Source organism: Triplophysa rosa, linkage group LG19, assembly GCF_024868665.1.
Source record: "Triplophysa rosa linkage group LG19, Trosa_1v2, whole genome shotgun sequence".
Lineage (NCBI taxonomy): Eukaryota > Metazoa > Chordata > Actinopteri > Cypriniformes > Nemacheilidae > Triplophysa > Triplophysa rosa.
The window spans coordinates 9819398-9841450 of NC_079908.1; the positions used below are offsets into that span (position 1 = coordinate 9819398).

The 22053-nt window shown below is 37.6% G+C and overlaps 3 protein-coding genes across 3 annotated transcripts; all 3 read left to right on the forward strand.

The window, feature by feature from the left end:
- The first annotated feature begins 1273 nt into the window (after positions 1–1273).
- Positions 1274–10028, forward strand: adra1ba (adrenoceptor alpha 1Ba). Its single transcript, XM_057360853.1, has 2 exons — positions 1274–2719; positions 7105–10028. Exons 1-2 carry the CDS (start codon positions 1762–1764, stop codon positions 7653–7655), a joined length of 1509 nt encoding a protein of 502 aa, XP_057216836.1. The 5' UTR covers positions 1274–1761; the 3' UTR covers positions 7656–10028.
- A 2364-nt stretch (positions 10029–12392) lies between these two features.
- hnrnph1l (heterogeneous nuclear ribonucleoprotein H1, like) lies at positions 12393–17054 on the forward strand. Its single transcript, XM_057360854.1, has 11 exons — positions 12393–12527; positions 12973–13083; positions 13172–13327; positions 13408–13551; positions 14014–14152; positions 15049–15230; positions 15600–15709; positions 15802–15937; positions 16023–16106; positions 16238–16336; positions 16443–17054. The coding sequence occupies exons 2-11, from the start codon at positions 12999–13001 to the stop codon at positions 16529–16531; spliced, it is 1224 nt and encodes a 407-aa protein (XP_057216837.1). The 5' UTR covers positions 12393–12527; positions 12973–12998; the 3' UTR covers positions 16532–17054.
- A 1160-nt stretch (positions 17055–18214) lies between these two features.
- hbegfb (heparin-binding EGF-like growth factor b) lies at positions 18215–21963 on the forward strand. Its single transcript, XM_057360551.1, has 6 exons — positions 18215–18401; positions 18614–18805; positions 19944–20130; positions 20493–20648; positions 20744–20832; positions 20994–21963. The coding sequence occupies exons 1-5, from the start codon at positions 18365–18367 to the stop codon at positions 20814–20816; spliced, it is 645 nt and encodes a 214-aa protein (XP_057216534.1). The 5' UTR covers positions 18215–18364; the 3' UTR covers positions 20817–20832; positions 20994–21963.
- The last annotated feature ends 90 nt before the right edge of the window (positions 21964–22053 follow it).

Below are 22053 nucleotides of genomic sequence, written 5' to 3' on the forward strand. Positions count from 1 at the left end.
CATTGTAGCAAAGTTTCATTTCTTCAGTGTTGTCACATGAAAAGATATAATAACATATTTACAAAAATGTGAGGGGTGTACTCACTTCTGTGAGATACTGTGTATATATATATATATATACAGTATATATATATATAACTGAATTTATGCATATACTGTACAATATGCTGTAATTACATTTTCTTGGCATGTGCCCGCAGTCGTACTGAAAGATGCCACAGCTCAGTGTTCTGCGGTGAACAGCTCAGCATTTTATTCACCTTTCACGTCACGCCTGCCATTCATCACATGAAGCTGCAGCTGCATAAAAACGTAATCACCTTAATTCACTTGAAGTGTATCTGAGCAGAATGTTGGACAGTTTTCAAGAACTATATGGTAGATGGAGGTGTGTGCGTGCGCATGTATGTGTATGTGTGTATTTATTGCACTGGTCATGGCAATTTGGCTGCTGTTTCTTCTGAGCTCAGCATTGGTGTCTGGGCCGAAATGCATCAGCCACACATTTGGAGCTGCCACCCTCAAACTCATCCAAACAACTTTACCTTTAGCTACTTTGAAATAGTGTCTTTTTTCTCCACGTGTGTTCCACAAAAGTGAAAAAGTCATAAGTATACAGTGATAAAGCTTTGTTTTTTTATGAAAAGCTTATAATGAGCCACTTATTTATTCCTGCTCAATGATTATATACCTGCACAACAGAAGGCTGTTTCCTTTTCACAGTTCATCTCTCACTCGATGTAATTTACCTTGATTATTGTGTAAATAAGTTGACATTCAGGTGTGGCATCCATCTGTTTTAGTTATCCGTTTCTTGTAGTCGCCTTTTTTGGCGAAAGCTGCAAAGTAATTCATCACTGTCAGAGCACATTCCTGTTTGGCTGGCATTGCTAACAGATTGAGTTAGTGGCTAGTTTATAAAATCACAGATGATTTGTGGAAATATTTGGACACTTATAGCAGTATTTTAAAGTTGGACAGTGTGGAGACTTTCGCTAATTATTGACTTTCTGCGGATCGTTAATGTGCTAGGCCGGACATATGAAAATATGGACTAAAAGTACATAAAAACTCATGTGCTGAAAATAAATGTTTAAAAGACGCATGGCATGTGCAACATGTTTGTTGTTAACCTAAATAAGCTTCCCAGAATTGAAACGGGTTCCCCATGAGGCCTAAATTTGCACCTAGATAACAGCAATTCAACATCCTTTATATTGTCTGCAAGTTTTCCATATTTTGAATCGCAAATGATGCTAAGAATAGAGCAGCTGGCACGCTCATTGACATGCTCTCATGGTTACATTGTATTGGATTACCTGACTACGCACTGTAGGACACCAATGACCCCTGCTTCATATAGTGTATGGCACTCAGTATGATGGCAAAATAGGTGGACAGGTTAACAGGCCGTAAAAATCCCCAGCGTTGCGCTTTTACTTTATCCGTGACTCTCTTTAACCATCGCGTAAATTTGTTCGAAGGGGAGGGGGTTTGGTTCGGGAGCGCATCGGGGAATGCAGGAGTGGTCAGAAGCAGTGCGCTGGATGGCACTGAAACACCGGGAGGGACACTGCGGAGAGCTCACCGGACCAAAGCGGGCAAGTTCTGCCCGGAAATTAGTTCGTAGTATTTTAGTATTTTAAACGCGCGCTTGTTACGCAACAGAATCTCTTTTGAAATCAAGTACAGAAATAACTATTTGAGAACTGAAACGTAGAGACTGATCTTACTTTGGTATGGAGCTATTGCAGATGCAAGATGAATTCTGATACGGATCATGCCTTGAACTTCTTAAGCAATGGTTCCTCGGAACTCAACGAGCCGCTTTCTGCGTCCAACGTCTCCAACTCGACCACAGCAAAAAATGGCACCGAATCGAGTTCGTTCAGCCTCCGTCGTGCGGTTCCTCTGGGCATGGTTCTGGGCGCTTTTATTGTGTTTGCCATCGTGGGTAACATTCTCGTTATTCTCTCTGTTGTGTGCAACAGGCACCTGCGGATTCCAACCAACTACTTTATCATTAATCTCGCGATGGCAGACCTGTTGCTGGCCACAACCGTCCTACCAGTATCCGCCACACTGGAAATTCTCAACTACTGGGTGTTCGGAAGGATTTTCTGTGACATCTGGGCTGCACTGGATGTACTCTGCTGCACCGCATCCATCATGAGCCTGTGCGTAATCTCCATAGACCGCTACATCGGGGTGCGTTACCCTTTGCAGTACCCAAGTATAGTGACGGAGAAAAGGGCGCTCTTGGCAATGCTGGGGGTTTGGGTGCTTGCCATTGTCATATCTATAGGACCATTGCTCGGATGGAAACAACCGCCCTCCAAGGACGAAACCGTTTGCCCTATCACGGAGGAGCCGTTTTACGCCCTGTTCTCGTCACTGGGTTCATTCTATATCCCTTTAGCGGTTATTTTAGCCATGTACTGCCGTGTGTATATAGTTGCTAAAAGAACCACTAAAAATCTGGAGGCTGGAATGATGAAGGAGCGCATGGACTCCAATGAGCTGACGCTCCGCATTCACTATAAAGGCTCGCAGACGCAGGATGACTGCAGCGCAGCGGGTAGTAAAGGCCTGATGAGGAGCTCTCTGACACTCAAATTACTGAAGTTTTCCAGAGAGAAGAAAGCTGCTAAAACGCTTGGTGTCGTTGTGGGCATGTTCATCCTGTGCTGGTTACCATTTTTCCTCGCACTGCCTATTGGTACGTATAGTGTTTTATCCGTCCAGCAAACGGACAAACTTTAAGTTATTAACGCGTAACATATGCCCTCAGACACTCTCTTTGTAGGTTTCCCCAATATGTCAACAAATCAAACGTTTTATTTTTCAACATATTTATTACAACGAAATATTTAACTTAATATTTTTTTTAAAGCGTGAAGAATATTTTGCGTAAACATAATATTGTTTTGCGAATTTGTTTTGTTATAAGTGATTAGCACGAGAATGGGCATCTTTATATACCAACCATAAAACAAAAAAGTTACATCAGATTTAAATCATAATACAAACCAAAAATATTTATTGACATCACTTGATTTTCGAATTTTTTCACTTTCAGATACTTTTCTGATTCTAATCGTATAGTATTACTTATAACATTTTAGGCTGTATAAACTTCATTCAGTACACTTCATAGCCTATGTACAGCAGTTGTATTTAGGGGTGTCACAATATACCGATTTGGGGAAAACCTTGATATTTAAAATCACATGTATCAATATCATGTCAATACTGCACATCTCCTATTATAATAAATTATTCAGCACCCTTTTAATTTTAATCCTTAAGAGCCTCAATTATTACAAACTCTCTCTGCCTCATTTGTCCAAAAAAGAGTACACAAAATAAACTAAATTAAAGATGATTTTGACTGATGTTTAGAACGATATCACAATAATATTGTTATCATGAATTCTTTTGTTAATTGATCATTTGTGAATATCTGCCTGTGCTGCCAACCCAGGTGTCAAGCCTAAATACCGTGATATTATGATGTTCAGCTTATTCTTGTTTATTAGTTACTAACAAAACATACTAGGGTAGCATACACAGTTGATTGCCATTTGTACAATCACATTACTATCGACAATCATAGGCAAAATAATCAGAGCAATAATTTAACGGATTGAATGTCAAGATAGTGACACCTCTGACTCTTCAGAATGTGATTCTGTTGCCAGAAACAACTGTGTTTCCAGCTCAAATGCTTGGCTAGTTAATTCACGTTCTTATTCGGGTTTTCAGCTTGGTGAAGTAGGCTAATCTGTGATGATTTACTCAACATTTGGCTGTCTTGATTCCTGGGAATCAGCATGTTCTCTTTGGCATACTAATTGTGACATTATGCATAGGATATTCAGTATAAACAAGATGAGATACAACCAGAAGTTAGTCTGTTTACAGTATGTATTATGGCTTTATGAAAGACCAGCTTTAAAAACCTCTTCATTAAATATAACCTGTACTTAAATCTATGACAGACAGCTAAAACATACTTTTAAGACCTCTAAGTCCAATTTGTTTGTAATACATTATATCCTCATGTAGTGTTTTTCTACACGTGTTGTTGTGTCTGGATGTTTAATTCAGTAATGGATTCATGGTTTATTGGTTGGTCATTTGAATCAGGTCTCTGTAACTTGCTGAGGTCTTTTGGTGGAATGCACTGAAGATGCCAATGTCTTCAAAGTTCTCTCATTCCCAGGATTACACTAAAACTGAACCCTGAGGTTTCTGATGAGGTGTGGGAATTGAGAAGAGGTACAATTCCCAGCACAAAACCCCACAATCTGGTCAAAATTTAAACACTCCTATATCTATTATGACCCTAGGTTTCGCTCTGGGTAACCCTCGTAAAGGGTCAAATTAGGAGATGGGCAGATATGTTTTTCTTGCGAATTAGTGGAGGAAACGTATATTTTGAAGGAAAATATATTCCATGTGTTTGACATTTCAGGAGTTAATTTCCTTTCTCCGAATGGCATGTTTTCATACGCTATGCTGTTTCAATTTAGCTTTCTGTGGATTTGTGGGAGAATCTCTAAAAGACGTTATTAAAGTGATAGTTTACACAAAAATGAAAATGCTGTCATCATTTAATCACCCTCTTGTCATTTCAAACCTGTGTGGCTTTATTTTTTCCGCAGAACACAAAAGAAGATATTTTGAAGAATGTTGTTAACTGGCCCCCATTCACTTGCATTGGTTTTGTGTCCATAGAAGTGAATGGGTGTCGGCACTGTTCCAAGTTACCAAAGTTACTTGGTTTCTTCTTCAGAAAGTTACCAACTTTCTTCAGAATATCTTCTTTTGTGTTCTGCGGAAGAAAGAAAGCCATACAGGCTTGAAACTACAAGAGGGTGAGTGAATGATGACAGCATTTTCATTTTTGTGTGAACTATCACTTTAAGTCGTTGTTTGCAATCTGTCAACGTTTTGGTTAGGGTGAAGGTTAGATTAGGGTTAATAGTCTTGGGCCTTTAACTTCCTAGAACAAAACATCAACACAATCACAAATACTCAGTTGAGCCGTGGCTGTGATCTGACAGTGAGTTAATATCTCACCCATGTTACATATAATATTAAGGCATACAAATAGCAATTTATTACCTTTATATTGTAGCATAAATCACTTTTTCTCCGTACAACAAGATGTTTGGCTAAATAGAGTTTGAGAATACAGATAATTGAAAAATCAATGTCCACTTTACCAGCAGGCCATGCATCATGTAATGTTTTTTCTCAAGGTACTTAACTGGTTATTTAATCACCAATAATCTAAATAACTAAACAACATTTATAGGTTCAACAAGATAGTACCTGTTCAACAAAATAATACCTCATAAGAATTCAGAAAATATCAAAAGCTTTACGGAGGTAGACAGACACTATCTTGAGGAAACAAAATCCCTGCAGACATCAAAGGTAGCTGCAAGATACATGATGATTTGTTGACTTGAGTTGTTCGCTTAGAGGGAAGGCTGTCTTAAATTATTGCTGTGCCCTGGCTGAGAGATGTCTAAGAGACGTGTGATTTAGAGATGGAACAGGAGCGTCTTAATTTAATGGAACAATTGACTAGTGGGGAGAGAAGCTAATTTGAAGCATCACACCTGTGGCTCTTTTTGAAGTGTGCTAATGAACCCGAGACTGAAATCACACCGAAATCATCTCTCGCCTCTATAATCCACTCTGTTTCTTTACATAAAGACAATTAGCTAAATCAATACAATGTCATAAATGAACCTAACATACATTATAAACATGTTGTGTAATTAATGAGACGATTAGTCTATAGGACTGGAATAGAGGAGACAAATGCCAAAAAAGGTTATGAGCTGCTCACCAGTGGAAAAATTCCTCGTAAATTGGTAAACTCAGCAGAGATGAGCTCGAAGTCAGAGTCTGGAAAAGTATGATAGAGCTTCGTGACCTTTTTTAATGCTCTGGAAACCTGAGGGAATATGAACCTGAGAATGAGTTTCGTTTTGAAAATGGCACCTGGAACAGCCAATGCTTTCATGGTTTATGTCTTTGAAAGTAAAATTATGGAAGCACTTAAAACATTTTTGAAGATTAAATAATTCCTTCAAGGAATTGAAAATAGACCATTTTAATAAAAGCTTACAAAGTGTGCAGCAATGAACAGAATATTCAAATGAAGCTCTTTGTGGATTATGTTCAAAAATAGACGTTTTATGATGGAGACAGTCTTAACACAGTTGAATTAGAGGATTAAAGTGATAGTTCGCCTAAAAATGAAAATTCGTTCATTATTTATTCACCCTCATGTATGACTTTCTTTCCTCTGCAGAACACAAAAGAAGATTTGAAGAGTTTGGTTCCAAAATGAGATGACTCTGTTTTTAAAAAAATCAAAAATCATGTTTTTATTGTGTTAGTTAGCTGTATTTTTTGAGTTATTATGTCTTAAATCAAAACAAAACAACTGCACTTTGATTGATATTAATTGAAATGCACATAAAAAACATGATTTTTGAAAAAAAATGTAAGCAGGGTTATCTCATTTTGGAACCAAACTCTTCATATTTTGAAAAATGTTTGTAACCAAACAACATTGGCCCTCATTGACTTCTACTATATGGACACAAATCTTCAAAATATATTCTTTTGTGCTACACAGAAAAAATATATACAGTCACATATACAGTTTTGAACAACATGATGATGAATAAAAGATGACAAGTTATTATTTTGGGGTATCCCTTTAAAAATATGAATGTCAAACTCTGCAAAAATGGATTGGAAATATAAATAATATAAAGCCACTGTAAACTCTACAGTATTTATTATAGCGATATCTTCAAATTGATCTTTTATTTTTGGTTTATTGTTTTGATTTTATGTATTAAGAATCTACCTGATTATATTATCATTTTAACACTGCTGATTTAATGTGTGACGGCAGATCTGGTGTAATAAGAGATTTATGTTCAGGTATTCTTGTATGACTGAACAATTTCTGGATTTCTGTGTAGCACTTGTCTGTAAAACAGTTGACAAAGTCTGCCATCTACTGGTAAAGGAACATATTAAGTGTTTTTTTATTTCTCCTGTTTTTAGGATCCTTTAATGAGAGCTTGCGTCTTCCTGACACGTTCTTTAAAGTCATCTTCTGGCTGGGCTACTTCAACAGCTGTCTGAACCCCATCATTTACCCCTGCTATAGCCGCGAGTTCAAGCAGGCTTTCATTCGGATCCTGCGATGCCAGTGTCAGCAGAGGAAACAACAGGGGTGGAAGGCATACAACTACCGCGTCCAGACGGGCTCCGCAAACCAGGGCTACACAGACACCAGCTCCATTTGCATGAATGGCAGTCAGCAGACTCTGGCTCCGGTGCAGCCCAGCCCGTGTTTCAGCAGAGGAGGGGGCTCTCGTCAGGCATCGGCTCATCTTCCAGGCTGGGGTCCCGGCAACTCTTCTCCCTCATTATCTGGGAGCCCCTTTCCGGGTAAAAAGAGACCTGGGGAAATCACCCCGAATTCCTGCAAACCCAGCAGAATGACTTTGATGTTCCCTAATAGGCCTTTTTCCAAAGGACATCAGCACGCTAATGGACAGAACGCAAAGGGTGAGGAGCACCTGAGACCCACAACTGAGACTACTATGTAGCTTGATGTTGACAGTGACTTTCACACAAGTGATTTCGTTCTGGATTAATTCGATATGTTGTCAATGTGAAATGCATAGCGCATCTTGTCATGCATGTCTCTATTGTGAATTTGACAGTTGCAGTAGCTATTGATATTAAATGGACGGGGTGGATATATGTGGTTATTTGAAATACCACAAGCACTAACAACTTTTGCTCCATTTATCGCCTGAGTTGTATGTGTTATGTGTGAAGAGTTTGTGGTTTAGAAAGATGTGTGCAGTGGAGGTCATTGTTGGAACATCTGATTGAGGGATCAGGTCTCACGTACCTGTGAGCTTCATTGATGAAATTAGCCGATCTGTTAACCTCTTTTTTCTCTCTTTCTGATCTTTTGTGTTATTCATTTCCAGGTTGTGCCAGTTTTTTAATATTACCTGTTAGGCTGGTTAAGATTCTTTAATTGGATTCACAGCTCGAGTTAAAGTGAGTCATTTTTTTGGAGGATCTATTGACAGAAATGCAATATACTATACATAACTGTGTCTTCAGAGGTGTATAAAGACCTTACGTAATGAAGCGTTATGTTTTTATTAGAATGAGCTATTTCTATCTACATACACCGCGGGGTCCCTTTACATGGAATTCACCATGTTGTTTCTACAGTAGCACTAAATGGACAAACTGCTCTTCAGAGCGCGTTTCGTAAATATATTATCTCCTTCGGAAATGACAGACTTGACGACATCTTGGTCCCATGTCAGCCGCCGTAGTGCTTCGAAAGGGAGGGGTAGAGTGAGCCGTTGCAATTTGCAACATCATCGCTAGATGCGGCTATATTTCAAACATTGACTGGACCTTTAAATCCGCTTTGTGATCCACATTTCAATAGGGTGTTTTTGGCCTGTTTTATAAATTAATTTTGATTTTCTTGGTCACTGTAAAACACGTTCTATCAAAAAGATGGCATGTAACGGTTGTATATGATTACAGAATTTTTTGCCTGAAGAAAAGACACAAATGAGCAAAAAAAGTTATTCCTTCATAGGTGTATGTAAGCTCTTAATCATGAAATGTGATCATGGGTTCAACATTTGTCATCCGATGCCAGCTATTCATTGCCCTAAAATAGGCTCATCTGTAGTATTAGATTTTTAATCTGCCAAGTGAGCGCTTCTTCAAAGACTGTCTGCTGCCTGTACAATTTATTTACTATGGTGGACCATTTATTTGTTGTGTTATATTGTCTGCTTTATACATTACTACCTTTCTTTTTTTCTGAAAACATAACCTAGGCATAATGAAGACATTTTTTTTTTACACAAGCCAAGCGTGCATCAAGACACTATTTCACATAATATTTTACATACACTGTAAAACAGGCAACATGCTATATTTGTGATGGGTAAACTTAACTGAGATATGGCTATTGCCCTATGTTATCTTAATAAAGATAATAGGGGTATATATTTACCAGTGCGGTCCTAGACATCTGGGGGCCCTAAGCAAAACTTTTGTCAGGGGGCCCCTCAAAATAGAGAAGAATTAGATATAAACTATAAATCATTAACATACTTAAACGAATTAAGACTTAAAGACACAAGATTAAAAAGTGCTTGTCAACATTGACAACACAGTATGCAATCGTTTAAAAAGTACAATGTTTTTTCCCATTTCCTGAAAAAACGCAAATTTGGACAGCATCATGTCATTTTAAGGGTGTCATAAATCAATTTTGTAAAGATATGCTTAAAATTCCAATATATCTACTTGTGTTTAAATTCAAACAATACGAGTAACACACGTAACATAGGCTACCGCATTAGCATCTGTTTCTATGGGCCGCTATACGTTGGTCGTCCTGTGAAACAAAGTTCTTGTGTGTGTGTGTGGTACAGTAAGTGTAATTATAACAACAACAATAATAATAAGTTAAGCTGCTTTTTTGCAGTCTGTTTTAATGCAGGTTTTTGTCCTGTAAAATAACAAATTAGCACCAACTGCCTTTTTCGGTTTAGTGTGAAGGTCATTATTGGTGTCCCAATAACACCAAAATAATTAAACATTTTTGTCATGAAACTGACAGAAAATAGAACCCAAGTGCAGACAGCTCTCTCCAAAAAAATATATATATATTTGACATAGACAAAAAATAACTCAAAATCCCTCGAGGGGGAAAACAAAAACAATATACTTACTTAACTTAAAGACAGACCAGGGGCAACAAGACAAGACGGGATGAAGACAAACGATCCAGCACAGGACAGCAAACACAAGGGCATGAACCCAAGGGCTTTTATATGGACAATTGTTACATTTTTAATGTTACATTTATTTTGGCAGAAGCTTTTATCCAAAGCGACTTCAGATCCGTCAAAACAAATAAAATTAAAATCAAAAGCACCTTTCACTAGCTGTGTCTTTTATAAAATAAAAATAAATCAAAGGAAATAATTATTAATAATTTAATGATTATGTTAATTTCAGCATTTACTAGTACCCCTTACAGAAAAGACACATGAATTTCACATGTTTTTTACATGTTTTTCGCATGTGGTCACATGTATACAACATGTGTTTAATATGTGCAAAAAAACACGTGTGATCACATGTGAAATGTGTGTTTTTGGAACATTTTGGTGTGAATTCCATGTGAATTCCCACGTGAAACCCATGGGATAACATGTAAAAACCCATGGGATGACATGTGCAACATGTGGTGACGTGAAGAACATGTGATCACATGTGGAGACATGTCGCATATGTTATCCCATGGGTTTTTACATGTTATCCCATGGGTTTCACGTGGGAATTCACATGGAATTCACACCAAAATGTTCCAAAAACACACATTTCACATGTGATCACATGTGTTTTTTGCACATGTGAATTTCGTGTGTCTTTTCTGTAAGGGACATTTTTAATCAAAAGTTGAATCTGTTAACATTATTAATGCACAATTAACTTCCATAAACAATTGTATTGGCAATAATGAACAGTAACAAATATCAATAACTGCTGAAGTATGTTTTCTAGTCTTCCTCTACAGCTTGCACCAAACCACTGTCATTCAACTGCAGTGCAGAGGTCTTCCGTTATCCCTTATGAAAGAAGTATACAAACAAATAGGATTAAATGTTTATGTTCTATTAAATTTATTTATTTGTCAGGGACTACACACACAAAAAAAAAACATAAAAGACAACGTATAAGAAAAACAAATTCCTTGTTTTTATGAATCTACACATTAGCAAAGAGTATACAAGAGGCGAAAGCCTGGTGCTTTTTGCGAAACAGCCACTAGGTGGCGCTTCGGTAGCTCGACCGCCATTTTGGGGTGAAAAGGCTACAGACATACGTACAGAATAGCGCATTAGAAATATTCTCAAATTAAGTCATCAAATTTTATGACACCTACAGTAAATGTTGTATCGTCTTATATATGTTTTATGATATCAGTTCTGGAATCCAACCACTTAGCCTACTTTATTGAGCTATTTTCATTTTATGCAACTTTACACATTTACTATTATTAGTTAATATTACTCCACTGGGTCTGAAATTAATATTGTACGTTTTAGTCCCCTGGAACACACTACAAACATGATGATCTTCTAGAACCATGCTGAAAAAAATTATAATTTAACGAATTAATGTTAAATCCAAAAACACCTACAAAAATGAATTTTATAATGGTTTTAATGGAACGAGCTAATGGTTCATACTGGTAACCATTAAAATTTCTGTGATGGTTTCTAGTATTTTTTAGCAAGGATGCACTGCTGAGAAAACAATATAAACCCAATTCTAATGGTTTCCATTAAAATACACTTATGAACCATTAGGTTTTCCATTAAAATTGGGTAATTTGACTGATTAATATGCAAATTTGTCCTATGGTGTGACAGCAAAAATGTAGGAAAAAACAATGATGAAAAATCTTTCTTATATTGTTTTATATTATAAACATAAATATTAATAATATAAAATATAATATTACGTTTTTTTTCAAATTTTTGATATATAGGACACGATTTATTCATCAACTACCCATTTATTGTTCAACAATGCTAATTTTTCTGAAGCATGTCCTTAATTTGTTGGTATTATTAACGTGTTTATAATGCTAATTCTTGATCATTCACATGGTTTCTAGAGAGAAAAGGTTTTGTCATCGTGTATTTTCACCATTCAGGTTGGATTTCAGATGTATTTTTGTTAACAAATCAGCTGACCCTGGACAACAAAACCAGTTTTATGGGTCAATTTTTCGAAATTGAGATTTTTACATAATCTGAAAGCTGAATAAATAAACGTTCTATAGACATACGAGTTGTTAGAATAGGACAATGTCTGGCTGAGATACAACCGTTTAAAACTCTGGAATCTGAGAGCGCAAAAAAATCAAATTATTGAGAAAATGGCCTTTGAAGTTGTTAATCAGGGGCACTGTGGCAGACCATCCACTCACAAAAATAAAGTTTTTATATATTTAAGGTAGGAAATTTACAAGATATCTTCATGGAACATGATCTTTACTTAATATCCTAATGATTTGGGGCATAAAAGAAAAATCGATAATTTTGACCCACACAATGTATTTTTGTCTTTTACTAAAAATGTTCCCGTGCTACTTAAGACTGGTTTTGTGATCCAGGGTCACCCATCGCGGCAGCAAAAAGGACTGCCGATTCGCTTTCACTCCAAAATGGCGGAAACGCAGCTCTGCTACTGGGTTCGAGTGTTGTTGACATTAGCAAAGAACTTAGGAACAAATGCGGAAGTGGGCGTGTCCGATCGCCGGAAGTTGTCACGAAACTGAGGTGAATGAAAAGTGGAGAAACGTTTAAACGTGACCACGCCGGGTGGATAAAATCTTAATTTTTACTAAGGTATTATTTCTTTTATTGTTTCTAAATCATTTATAATGACAATTTACGCTGGGTCTTGTGAACAAATTGTTTTTTGTTTATGTAGAGAGGGAATATTTGTTAAGGAGCTCCCGGCCTTCGCAGGCCCGTGCGCGCTCTTTGTTTCAGTCTTGCCGTGTATTTGCGTAATGCGTATACAACAGACATTTTGTTATAATGTTTGAAAGATAACGTTTTTCCAAAGCAGACGTATTATCAGTCAAGCCAATAGTGCTTGCCTATTTGTCGAGTTTTACGTAAGTATCTCGCCTACCACAAAAGGTTGAAAAGGTGTGATGATCGCCAGAAAGACTCAGTTTGCTGGAAGTAACTGTTGGCGCTCAGTCGTTGTCGGATTGTATTTGTACATGTTTCTGTATTGGCAATATTTGTGGGTTTTTCTAAACAATGTTTTCTTTTTATGTAGCTTGAAAGCAATTCCATTGTGTTATCATGGCTGATGATGAAGGATTTGTTGTCCGTGTACGGGGTTTGCCTTGGTCGTGCTCTACGGAAGAAGTGTCCAGGTTTTTTTCAGGTAAGCGTGTGATGTTTAGGTAACATTAGTGACTGACTATGTCTTTCGCACATTTAAAGAAAATCATGAATTGAATGTTTCTTTTCAGGCTCCAAAATTGCCAACAATGGAACAGCCATTCACTTCACATACACACGAGAAGGCAGGCCGAGCGGAGAAGCATTTGTGGAACTGGAGTCGGAGGAAGAACTTAAAATTGCGGTCAAAAAAGACAGAGACACCATGGGACACAGATACGTAGAAGGTGTGAATAGTTTTGTCGGTTTCACAGTTACTTTGGATATAAGTGCATGTTCAACCACAATTCTCCTATATTGTTTTTAGTATTCAAATCGAACAATGTGGAAATGGACTGGGTTATGAAGCACACTGGTCCGAATTGTCCAGAGACGGAAGGGGATGGATTGGTCAGACTGCGCGGACTTCCTTTTGGATGTAGCAAGGAAGAGATTGTGCAGTTTTTTGCAGGTACGTCCAAACTGTTTCCTGAACCCCTTCATATGTTCATCGGAAGAAGTGATGGCCCAGCATAGACCTCACTGAAGTACATTTGGCCATTCCCATGGTTGCTTGAATAATTATGCACTATGAATAACTATTGGTCTTCCTTTCCATTTTTGACTGCATATTTATCTTACAGCGTTGACTAACCAAATTATTTTACCGTATTGGGACTTAAATATGTTCTTTGTCAGCTACCAACTCTTGGGATGGCCACTTTACCATGTAGTCTAAACCAAGTTATTGGAATGCTCGCCCACTTGTAGACCATGCTCCCAAGTGGTGGAACTCTCCCAATAGGATCATTCATTGCAATGTGCTTTTTTGTTTTAATTTTCTCATTTTCATTCAAGAAAGAAGAAACATTGTAAATGGGCATGTGATTTATTTAATATGTCCCCGTTGGGGTTATCTGTCCTTGGGTTGAAGGGTTGGAAATCGTGCCAAATGGGATAACATTGCCGGTGGACTTCCAGGGGAGGAGTACGGGGGAGGCCTTCGTGCAGTTTGCTTCACAGGATATAGCTGAAAAGGCTCTAAAGAAACACAAGGAAAGAATAGGGCACAGGTGGGGATGGATGGTTGGATGGTTAAGCTGTTTTTCTTATGGTAAACACTTAAGTAAACACAGTGGTATGCAACATGAACCTACACATGGACATGCACACGTATTTACCAGAAAGCTCCCAGGCCTCAAAGGATCCTACCTTTCTTCTGTTTTTTTCCCTCATTTGAGTAGAGCAGTGATCGCCATCGAAAGACAATGTCTGGAATTAAAAGGAAGAATGCATTTTTAATGCACATCAATGGTGCCCTTGGTCATCATGGGAGAATTAAATTTGTATGCATGCAAGTGCCTTGCAGCAGCTAGTTTGAATGCGATTGTAAGAAGAAAACTGTAATGAATCTTATAGATTTAGCATAGTAACTTTGTTGACTGTCCTGTTTAAGTGTTAAAGCTAGTTCACACTGCCCCAATAAACCCTAAATTCCAAAGGTTGTTGGATTTTGTTGTGTGTTAAGCCTTATGGTGTGTTGGGGCAGTGTAAAGGACGCCGTTATCTTTCCTAAATCCTACAAGCAACGTTAAAATGTCTAAAGTCGTGCCGGTCATGCAGCAACGTAAATCAGGGTGGAGTTATTTACAAAATGCCATCAATTTGATTTCAAATTCTGAATTCTTGTTATACATAACTTCAATACAGGCTTTCCTGTAACTCCAGCAGTATGGGATGGCATTAGTAACACCAAGGTTATGGGTCCAACTCCCAGGGAATGCATGAACTGTATATGTACCCAATCGCATCGAAAGTCGCTTTGGATAAAAACGTTTGCCAATGCATTAATGTAAATGCAGGTGAAGTTCCATAGTACAGTTTGTATCCATTGTACTTCTGAAAAGGTGTGTTATGGTCCTGTCACAAAATAAGAATTGGCACATTAACCAGATCTGTATGCTTGTAGGTACATTGAGATCTTTAAGAGCAGCAGAGCTGAGGTGCGGACACATTATGAGCCTCCACGTAAAGGCATGGGGATGCAGAGACCCAGCCCATATGATCGACCCAGCGGAGGCGGCCGGGGCTACAATGGCATGAGTCGCGGGGGGTCCTTCGATCGGGTGAGACGTGGAGGATACAGTGGAGGTGTGTTTAGATTCTGTCTCTCAATTCATTTTATTTATATAGCGCTTTTCACAATGTGCATTTACAGGAGAAAATAAGAAAAACACAAAAAAGGTTAAACAAAACACAGCACAGTGCATGGTGTTTATAGAACAAGCAAGATCGTTCTAGTAAATAATATCTAATAAATGCAGTCTCCCGGCGGTTTATTTAGCATATTATGCATTAAGTGAATGCTTGGCTGAAAAGATGTGTCTTTAATCTAGATTTAAATTTAGAGTGTGTCTGACCCTCGAATAGTATCGGGAAGGCTATTCCAGAGTCTCTGATGCTTTTCCTTTGTCATCCCCCATATTTGTGTTTTTGCTAACTCTTTTTACTTTTTTATAGGAATGTCAGATGGCCGTTATAGTGACGGTGGTAATTTTCAGAGTACCACTGGGCATTGCGTTCACATGAGGGGGCTTCCTTACCGGGCAACAGAACCTGACATCTACAATGTAAGTGGACTGTTTGATCCATGTTATTGTAACAATTTGTAATATTTCAATGCTAACAATATTTGATTTGTAATGCTTGTTTTCTCATGCAGTTTTTCTCTCCTCTGAACCCGGTGCGTGTGCATATTGAGGTCGGCCCAGATGGGCGGGTAACTGGGGAGGCTGATGTGGAATTTGCAACCCATGAGGATGCTGTAGCTGCCATGTCAAAAGACAAGGCAAATATGCGTAAGTTACAAGAATTCAGAAACAAGTAATGCAGAGAGAAGCTTGTGTATTATTATTATGTATATATTTCTTTATCTTTTTTTAGAGCACCGTTATGTTGAGTTGTTCTTGAACTCGACAGCAGGGGGCAGTAATGGAGGCTATGGAGGGCAGGTGATGAGTGGAATGGGTAAGCTAATGGTTTAAACTTATTGTTTTGTCTATCAGTGTAAAGTCAGGTCTATTTGCCTTTTTTCTCTCATGCAAAATCCACCCACGTACACTGGAAATGTTAAATATTTTAATATTTGTTCTATCCAGGAAACCAGTCATCTTATGGACACGGAGGGCAACAGATGAGTGGGGGCTACACAGGAGGGTACAACAACCAGTCCAACATGGGAGGCTACAATGACTACAGTGCGTTTAGCCATGTGCTTTGTGTTCATGCATATCTTTAAACAATCTCTATTCTCTAATGTTGGCAGTTTTCTGGTTTCAACACACATTTCTCTCACTTCCACAGACAACCAGAGCGGCATGAACAGCAGTTACTACGGTGGCAGTCGTGGCTCTGTTGGTATGAACGGCATGGGAGGAGGATGGGGCATGTAGATACACCTGAAGGATTACACCTCTTTTAAGAGTCGGTTGCTGAGTCCATCATCTTGATTCTTTGTGACGATTTCATAAAGAACCAGAGTTACTCCTAACCACGTGTTTTCTGATCCTCCCCCTTGGAATCCATATTATTTTTCCCGCAGGGGTCCGCTCAAGTCATGGCGATTGTCCACTAACTCCATTGGTAATGATTGTGCGTGTAAATATCTTACAGGCGTATCCCTCGCTTCAGAGACTGTAAAGCACTGGCCTTGCATGGCATGGGGTGTTTCGGCTTCACTTTTTATAATGAGGAAAAAACTTTGAGAATGCTTTTTAAAAATAAACTGGAAAATGGTTTCTTTTTGTGTCGGGCTACTTCAGTACAAGACTGTTGCATATATTTTATTTTTTGTTATTGTAGACATCTCGGTCTCCTTGTTTGTATTGTTAATAAATGTGCAGAAATGTCTTGATAAAAGAGGGTTTTTATTTTTTCCTTTCACAGTATGTCAGTAAAAAAAACTGGTTAGATCAAAGGTCAAATAATAAACAGTTGAAACACAACTGAATTGGCAGGTATGTATGATGTTCTCTTAAAGTGGCTGGGTTTATGTTTATATATTTGGCCTCATTGATTTTTGGGCACAAGGTGGTGCCAGCGATCCTATTGGGGATAGTATACATAAGGGATTGTGTAATGGCAAATAAACCTTAGTACATATGTGCCAAGTACATACAGGTGCTGGTCATATAATTAGAATATCATCAAAAAGTTGATTTATTTCACTAATTCCATTCAAAAAGTGAAACTTGTATTTTATATTCATTCATTACACACAGACTGATATATTTCAAATGTTTATTTCTTTTAATTTGATGATTATAACTTGACAACTAATGAAAATCCCAAATTCAGTATCTCAGAAAATTAGAATATTACTTAAGACCAATACAAAGAAAGGATTTTTAGAAATCTTGGCCAACTGAAAAGTATGAATATGAAAAGTATGAGCATGTACAGCACTCAATACTTAGTTGGGGCTCCTTTTGCCTGAATTACTGCAGCAATGCGGCGTGGCATGGAGTGGATCAGTCTGTGGCACTGCTCAGGGTTATGAGAGCCCAGGTTGCTCTGATAGTGGCCTTCAGCTCTTCTGCATTGTTGGGTCTGGCATATCGCATCTTCCTCTTCACAATACCCCATAGATTTTCTATGGGGTTAAGGTCAGGCGAGTTTGCTGGCCAATTAAGAACAGGGATACCATGAGACCCCTCATAACACCTGAGCAGTGCCACAGACTGATCGACTCCATGCCACGCATGTGTGTAATGAATGAATATAATATACAAGTTTCACTTTTTGAATGGAATTAGTGAAATAAATCAACTTTTTGATGATATTCTAATTATATGACCAGCACCTGTATGTGCCAAATCCATATAATAATCATTTGAGATACATTTTTTCACTGATGATCAGAAGTCAGAAAGTTGCTTAGGTTTTTTTTATACAAAATATGTATGGATATCGCTTTGAGTTGATGTAAACTGTGACCAACATAAGTGTCGCTTCCAAATATCGGCCAGTCAGTTTAATACTTAATCTTGAATTATTTCAATATTAGCTTTGTGTGTGTGTACTGAATGATTTATTAGGTGTGGCCAGCGATTCATAAAGGGGAAGTGTGTGCGCGCGCGCGCGCGTCTATATTACTGCACCGGATCTCTGTGCAAGGCGACGCGCCGCTCGTCTTCAGCAGCACTCAATTTCAGTCCAGATCTCGGGCGGCGCTGGAAGCACCAACTTTTGATCCTCTCTTTTATCGGACTATACTCGAAACAAATATGTTACGAGTTGGGATCATTCTCTTTCATTGTCTCGGTAAGTGTTTCATAAAAGCTTTTTGTACAGAAAATGAGTGCTGTAATCATTTACATTGGGACCTGCCCAATATGAGCATGACTCTGTTTCGCGTGCTTTTTACGGGAGTATGAGACTTGGACCTATTCATTTTTTTTTATTACTTTTTACAAAACTTTAGTTTTGTGTCTAAAGCACACCGAATGTGTGTTTAATGGTTTCTCGTGTTACAGTGTTGGTGTGCAGTGGCGCCTCTGTGGACAGGTATGAAAGTGCCAAACCCAGTACAACAGTGGTCAACTTGATTCACACTCTGGAGGAGACACGCACAACAGAACATCAGCTGGACGAGACATTTCATGTGGATGATAATGAATATGATGAAGACTTTATCTCTGGGGATTATGAACTTTACCAGCCAAGAGGTAAAGCTGATTCTTTTCACAGGCAGCAGCATGGTCTATATAATAATATAAATAATAACTAAATAAATAAGAGATGCCAAATAGTTGCTGAATTTAAATGAACATGTAGAGCCCACTAGTGAAATTGTTAATTTTTTGCATTTAAAAGTGTTTTTTTGTTGTTGCTTTAATAAAAGCATCGGCATGTGTTTCCCAGTATGATCTGAGATTGTTTCAAAGACCATCTTGTGTGCCTCAAAATAAACAAACTTGAGTCAATGTGGTTAAAGGGATAGTTCACCCAAAAATTACAATTCTGTCATCCGTTACTTACCCTCAGGTTGTTCCAAACCTGTATAAATGTCTTTGTTCTGCTGAGTACACAAGAAGATATTTGGAAGAATGTCAGTGACCAAACGGATCTCATCCCCCATCTACTGCCATAGTAGGGAAAATAGATACTATGGGAGTCAATGGGGATGTGATCTGTTTGGTTACTGACATTCTTCCAAATATATCCCTTTGTGTTAGCAGAACAAAGACATTTATACAGGTTTGGAACAACCTGAGGATGAGTAAATGATGACAGAATTTTCTTTTTTGGATGAACTATCCCTTTAATGTCACTAATATGCTTATTTGATTAGTAACCTAGAACAAGTGCAGAATCCTAAACCAATAGAATCCCCAAAAAGTTTTTTAATGTTTTAAAATATTTTGCGATATTAAATATATTTCAAGGTTAAATGAAATAATCCCAGATTTAAATGTGATCTCAGACTTTTGGACCCTACTATATTTTATAAAATAATGACTTAATACTTACTTAATTTACTTAAAAACAAGTCTCTGTAGATTTTGGAATGACACTTGATGAAAAATTAATTTCTGTTAAACAGAAAAGTGGGCATAGATATTGCCAAATCTTAAAGCTGCCAAATTTTGTTTGAGTGAATGTCAACCTGGTTGTTGTATTGGTATATCAGGTATTTGTACTTTTGTAACATCACATTCTGATTGATAACTGCTAAAAATGAATGACGATTATTGGGCAACAAATACACATCCGCAGAAAATACAAGTCTGCGTTTTATTCACAGTTTATTACACAATATTAGATCATCATGGACTTACATCACTGCTCTTTCTTGCTCAACAGTGGCATTTTCCACAAAACCCAAACATCCGTCTATGATGCCCACTACTGAGAACAAGAGAAAAGGCAGAAGGAAGGGCAAAGGAAAAGGCAAGGGCAGGAAGAAGAACCCCTGCCTGAGGGAATACAAAGATTTCTGCATTCACGGAGTGTGTCATTATCTGAAGGAGTTACAGTCTCATACTTGTGTGTGAGTTTCATGCACTTCTTTTTCTCTTCTCCAACCGTTTGTTGTTAAGGACAGGTTCATTTATCAATGAGCATCATGCTGTAAGTTATTTAACAAAGGAATGAAGAAATGCATTTATCTATATTAACTTTCCAGATGTGCTTATTCCAAATTGACCTAGGAATGTGATGAATTCTTATAACACAACATTATTGTCAGTGCTTCAATTAAAGATTAAATATAATAACAGTACAACATTAGCGCAAAATAGAAGCAAATTAATAGAAATTGCTCATAGAAGATGCCTTTGTAAATCAAATTAACACCTTTTTTTATTTTTCTCATCTTTTTCTGACTGAATTTTTGAATGGTCTTTGTTACAGATGTGAAGCAGGTTTCTCAGGGGAGAGGTGTCACCTGTTCACATTAGCAGTATCTAAAGAGGAACAGCGTTACAGCCGGACCACAGCCTTAGCTGTAATGGCAGTGGTCTTGTCTCTTATGTGTCTCACGATCATTGGTATTCTCCTGGCACTAAGGTCAGTTTTCTTTTGATCATTTACACACAAAAAACACTTGTGAGCTGTAAATTCCTTGAAAGGATTGCCGTTTAGTGTGCATTTTTTTGTTACAGGTACCACAAAAATAATGATGATGATGTGGAAAGTGAAGAAAAGGTCAAACTTGAGACAACCTCAGTAAAGTAGTCATAAGGGATAGAAGGTAAATAGTTTTCAATAAATGGCCATAGTTGTCTGATATGCCTGAATTCTCTTTGTGTTCTACCTGTACTGCTACATATAGTACACATACTGTATATAATTATTCATAATCTTTTATGTTAATAATGTATCATTGATTTGTTATTATTTATTCATTTTCAGAAGGCTGAAACACCAAATGAAGATGACATGACAGGAGTCTGATAATGTCTGTCAGGGTGTCTTCATCCGAAAGGTTACACCCCAAAGGGAACTTGTACTCCCTCTATGATGGCTACCAACACTGGAAGAATATGCAGAGCAATGACTTTCTCCGCAACATATTGAAGGGGGTGTTTGTGTATTAAAAGGAACTGAAGTACAGAACATGATGAATGTAGTGTCCCCCTTTTGCATCAAGTTATTGTTTGTGTCTTATTTATTTGAAAAAGTGTTTCTTGTAACTTGTAATTATTTATTTATGTATAGTTATTTATTGTGAAATGTAACATTTTTTAAAAACTTTTTTATGTTTTTAATATATGAATATTTATTATTGATGAATACAATCAAATGACTGTTCTAATATTGTACATTGTCTTTAAAATCACATATTGCATAGAAGACCCTGAGATTAATTTTATATAACCTATACTGTGAAAATAAATACAGGTGCTTTAAAAATACAGTCACACAATCAGAGAAATTATGTGGAGGAATGTCAGAGTCCCTTGGGTCTTGACATTGTATGCCTATAGAGAATTTGAAGCTGACGTCACGCTCTATGTTGCAGTGGCACTGCCATCTTGGGAGGATCATACTCTGCTGCTATCATTGTTTTGACATCGACCATTACTTGTTTTGTATGATATTTGGAGAAAGTGAAAGTACCAGGGGCTTTTCGTGAACGACTCTGCGTAATGCTATTGCAGTTTTTAAAACAGCAAGAATGACCTACCATAGTTATATTTCCTAATCAAAGAAGAAAAACAAAACACTGGATTGAGCAGCGATCCTCTCAATATGGCGCAACATTCAACGCGGCGTGATGTCGATTAACAAGCTCTATTGGGTCTTTTTATGTATTAATGAGAAAGTGTATCTTAAATTAAGTGAAATAAAACTGAATATATTTGTCAAAGTATTTCTGATCTACTATGTTTTCTATTAAGGAGACAATTGAAAAATCTTTAGCAACAATAACCAAGCAATTGTAATTATAGGGGCGGTTTCCCAGACAAGG

What these genes read in the sequence shown, in the direction of transcription:
- hnrnph1l (XM_057360854.1), top strand. Translation starts at nt 12,999, where the DNA reads ATGGCTGATGATGAAGGATTTGTTGTCCGTGTACGGGGTTTGCCTTGG. An exon ending in AAGGAAAGAATAGGGCACAG is followed by an intron (nt 14,153 to 15,048) that starts GTGGGGATGGAT and finishes GTATGCTTGTAG; the next exon opens with GTACATTGAGATCTTTAAGA. An exon ending in CAGAACCTGACATCTACAAT is followed by an intron (nt 15,710 to 15,801) that starts GTAAGTGGACTG and finishes TTTCTCATGCAG; the next exon opens with TTTTTCTCTCCTCTGAACCC.
- hbegfb (XM_057360551.1), top strand. Translation starts at nt 18,365, where the DNA reads ATGTTACGAGTTGGGATCATTCTCTTTCATTGTCTCG. An exon ending in TGAACTTTACCAGCCAAGAG is followed by an intron (nt 18,806 to 19,943) that starts GTAAAGCTGATT and finishes CTTGCTCAACAG; the next exon opens with TGGCATTTTCCACAAAACCC. An exon ending in TTACAGTCTCATACTTGTGT is followed by an intron (nt 20,131 to 20,492) that starts GTGAGTTTCATG and finishes TCTTTGTTACAG; the next exon opens with ATGTGAAGCAGGTTTCTCAG.
- adra1ba (XM_057360853.1), top strand. Translation starts at nt 1,762, where the DNA reads ATGAATTCTGATACGGATCATGCCTTGAACTTCTTAAGCAATGGTTCC. An exon ending in TTTCCTCGCACTGCCTATTG is followed by an intron (nt 2,720 to 7,104) that starts GTACGTATAGTG and finishes TCCTGTTTTTAG; the next exon opens with GATCCTTTAATGAGAGCTTG.